This window comes from Acanthisitta chloris, unplaced genomic scaffold (genome assembly GCF_000695815.1).
Source record: "Acanthisitta chloris isolate BGI_N310 unplaced genomic scaffold, ASM69581v1 scaffold38629, whole genome shotgun sequence".
Classification (NCBI taxonomy): Eukaryota; Metazoa; Chordata; class Aves; order Passeriformes; family Acanthisittidae; genus Acanthisitta; species Acanthisitta chloris.
Window position 1 is genome coordinate 5,482 of NW_008691583.1, and position 4,252 is coordinate 9,733.

At 36.5% G+C, this 4,252-nt stretch overlaps 1 protein-coding gene across 1 annotated transcript in view; it reads left to right on the top strand.

Moving 5' to 3' along the window:
- Positions 1–1,977, top strand: part of LOC103809445 (autophagy protein 5) — a 6,901-nt gene extending 4,924 nt beyond the window's left edge. The window contains exon 2 of the mRNA XM_009082277.1: positions 1,846–1,977. Coding sequence (XP_009080525.1) covers positions 1,846–1,977 — 132 coding nt within the window. The remainder of the gene's footprint in view (positions 1–1,845) is intronic.
- Positions 1,978–4,252: the final 2,275 nt, after the last annotated feature.

The window sequence follows — 4,252 nt, forward strand, 5'->3', positions numbered from 1 at the left end:
AGGCTAAACAAACCCAACTCCCTCAGCCCTCCTCATAGGACATGTTTTCCAGATGTTTTCCAAGCCTCATTGCCCTTCACTGGACTCACTCCAGTGCCTGAATGCCCTTTTTAAAGTAAGGGGCCCTAAACTGAACAAAGTAATCAAGGTGAGGCCTCAGCAGTGCCAAGTACAGGGGGGAGTTGAATTTATTGAGTTTGAGTTTATTGAGTTTGTTTGCCTTTTGAAATTGCAGGCTGTGTTTTGATTACCTTGTTGAATTAGATCCCTATGATATAAGGTTGAAAGAATATGATGATGGGAATAAAAGAAACAGTTGGAAAAAGAAAACCATATGGTACAATAAAGCTCAGGTGTTAACTGACACGATGACTGTGATAGTGGTGAGACTTCCTCTTAAGTAGTTTTATATAATGGTAAAATTTAGCTGTGTCACAGACATAACCTAGTGCAGCATTATCTGAAAGACAAATCCATTCTTTTCTTAGAAGAACTTGATGTATTCTCCATACTTCTGCTTTATGAATGTGGTATTTAGAAACAAATTGTAGTTTCATGCCCAAAATGTTTTCTAGTTTTTCTGTGTATCAGTGTGGTCTAATTATTGGAGAGATTCCAGAAGAATGTTGCAGCAGAGATCAAGATTTTGTCAGGCAAAATGTGTCCTGTCATGGTTTGGGATGTCTGGACCATAGATGTTCACTTAGGGCCTAGCATTATTCATATGCTATAAAGAAAATGCTTTAAGAAACAGCATCAGTTCTAAGGAATATTGGAAAACAAATCTTTCTCTTTATCTAAATCCATAAATTATAATTTATTTCTATATATACCTCAGACCCATTTATTTAATAATAATCAGGAAGCAAAACTTTATGGGATGAGTATGATTAATTTAAAATGTCTGCTCTGAATTTAAATGCTATTTTACAGGGAGGTTAATCTTTTGTCACCAGGACACAGAAATGCATTGTTCATCAAAGCTTACAGACTAATTTATCGTAGGTAAATGTGCTACACAGTCATCAGTCAGTGATGATGCAGACAGATTGCTGCAGTCTGCTTAACCACTCTTACTTTGTGGGGAAAAAAAGAGGTGGGGAGGAGGTTGCAAATAAAAATAGCACATCATTATGATTTGGATGGTATGTAATGTTATACTTGAGGAAAAGAAGTATATCAAAAAGCTCTAAGGAGGAGTCCTGTTTCAACTGATAAAATATTTTCAGTTTCCTTTCTGATTTTAGTTCCTGGGCAAAGGCCAAACAGTGGAAGAATCATAGTAGCCTTGACTAGTATATTGAACTGGCAAATGCAGTGCAAAGAAAATGCAAGTTGTCAGCTATTGGAAGTACAAAACACTTGGAAACCATACCCTTAAACAGTTAGTTTTCATTCTTTTTATTGTATAGGAATTTCCATTTTGAAATAAGAGCTGGTGCACAGTTGCTCATTTTATTCAATAAAAAGTTAGAATCTGTTGCTATGAGTTCATATGAAAAAGGTTAGATACTTCATTATTTATCCTGCTTAAATACAGAGAAGCAGAAATGGAATTCTGCTGTTCTCCCTCCCACCCCACTGAAAGAATCAAGAACTTAAGTTTTTACTCATTTTTTTTGGTGTGGTATTGCACCTGATACTGCTGTTCTACATCTTCTGAGGTCACAATTTTATAGCCTTTCATTGGCCATTAATAAATAAACTGTCTAAAAGGCATCTTAAAAAGGGAAAAAAGAGAATGCTGACTGAATTTTGGTTATGAAAATACATACTTGGTTATAGATTTTAATTAATTTAGTCCACTTTATGTATACTTAAAAGTTCCATAATTGTTTTTTTCAGTTGCTTTTGCCAAGGATAAGCTACTTGACACTGGTAACAGACAAAGTGAAGAAGCACTTTCAGAAAGTTATGAGACAAGAGGAAGTTAGTGAAATATGGTTTGAATATGAAGGTACACCACTGAAATGGTGAGTTTATTTCACTTTGTACCTTTATGCAGTTTATCGTGTAAAGAGTTTGCAGGTTCAGCACAGTGTCAGTGCTTTTGCTGAAATAATCACTCTCCTGGGTTTCAAGGATGGCAAAAGAGGGGGAGGGAGAGAGAAAAGCATGGGTTTTGGGAAAAACAAAAGGATGTTAAATGTTGAACATACTTTTTCTAGTTAGCTATATGTATAAGGCAGAGGTTGTGGTGCCCTTAGTGTTTTGTTCTGGTTCTTGCTGTAATAGGAAATGCCTGTGGTTTTGGCTTTAGCATTTCTTGCAGTGGAATCACCAAATAAATCCTTGTTTAGCTTTTTCCACCTTCTTAAAGGATGCCTAACAACACAGATAGGAAGTAATATTTCTGGAGCCTGAATGCAAATAGGTTATATGCTTAAAGATAATGCAACATGCATAACCTTCACTTTTCACTGGTGTGGTATGTGCTTGGCCTGTAGAACATAGTCTCATACTGATCCACAGGTTTTTGTCAAACTCAATTAGTTCAACTTTATTGAGCCAATTGCTGTTGATTCTATTTTTGTTCTGTCATATGGTCTATCTTCTTTTGGATTTTTTGTTAGGTTTGTTTATTTTTCTGAGAATTCAAGGAATCAGACTGACTTTTTTAATTTCCTAAGTTTTCATAACTGCTGTTTGTCAGATTTTGTTTCCTCTTCTGCCATGAAGAGTTTCAAAGAAAATATTTCAGTGTTTGTAAGCTCTGTATAGATAACATCAGCTCTTCAGAAGGACTTCAGCGTTTTGAATGCTGAAGAGATTTTTCTCTCTTTTTATTTCTTGTATCATAATAGGAAAGAAAACTACCAGGGACTTTTTTTAGCGTCTTGAACCTAGCAAGCATTACATCGTGGAGTCCCTGTAGGCTTGGTAGTGCAGTAGATCTCTTTTGCTTCTGTGAGACCAACGTGGTGTAAGCCTTGAAAATATGTAAATAGAAGAGCATAAAGATTAGCTTTTTTTAACTTTCTCAAAACTGTCTGGCAAAACCAGCTGTAGACATCTATTTAAATTGTCTGTAATTTAACAATAATTGGTTTCTTATGTGCCATAGTGTCCTTGAGATGTGGATACTGTCTAAATATAAACATCAATGTATCAAGTTGTTCTGGTGTGTTCTTAATCTTAGGCAAATAATGAGGGGAAACAAAAGTTTTCACTGAAGTTTTAAGAAGAGAGAGGCTTTTTACTTCAACCAAAAATAGAACTGTATTTTCTCTAAGTTTTCAAATACCATGATGTTTAAACTACAATTAAAAAAGGTGGAATATAGGTATGGAGTAAAAATAAAAATTTTAATTCTAAAATGAAGAGTTAGTAAACTCATTGAAATGAAAATGAATAGTGTAATGATGATCTGCTAATTAAGGCTCTGAGCTTTCGGAAAAGCTAAGCATATTCTGCCAGGAACAGCTCTGCTCTATTGTCCTTAGAAATTGCTTTTCTAAGGACAATACTATCTGATTTCAGTGGAATTGCTTTTCTAAGGACAATACTATCTGCAAACCATTATTGTAGGAGAATGGTAATCCCATAAATAGCTGAATCTTCCTCCTGGGGAGACTCAAATACCAGAACTGAGAATTAGATTGAGCTGTAGTTTGTAGAGAAAGAGTAGTGAGCATTAATGTTTAATCTTTTTAGCTGTGACTTCTGCATTCAGAATAAAATAGCTCTTATTAATAGTATTGCTTATTCTAGTTGTTTACTTTGCATTGTGAGGTCATATTGCTTACCATCTGTGCAGTTTCATACCTGGTTGGGATGAAGTGCATCTCTGTTCAGCAGCAGCTCTTCCATTTTCCAGTGAGGTTTTGGAGGAAACACAGTTTTGTGTTCGTGGTCTGCAGCATGTGGGCCTGGTGCCTGAAGGAGGATGAAGCTCTCCAGGTCTGGAGTTACAGGGGCTTCCTACTAAAATTGTTGGGACAGGGGAAGATGGTCTCTTTACCTGCAGGAGGTGTGTGCTGGGGTAGGGTCTGTGTCACCAAGCTGCAGGTCTGTAGGAAATGGATCAAATCTTCTCAGAGACCCTGTAGCTACAGGATCCTAAACCTACAACTGCACTGAAGGAATTGCAGGCAAAGCCTGTATTTATTGGATTGGAAAATAGTCTTCTGAGATATGGAAGGACTGGAAGCTTATGACTTATGGTGACAGGAGGAAGGTTCCTTCTCACCTGCATTTCTGTAACTACAGGATAGGTTCAGTGCTCTGGCTGCAGGTGAAGGACTGAAAGCAC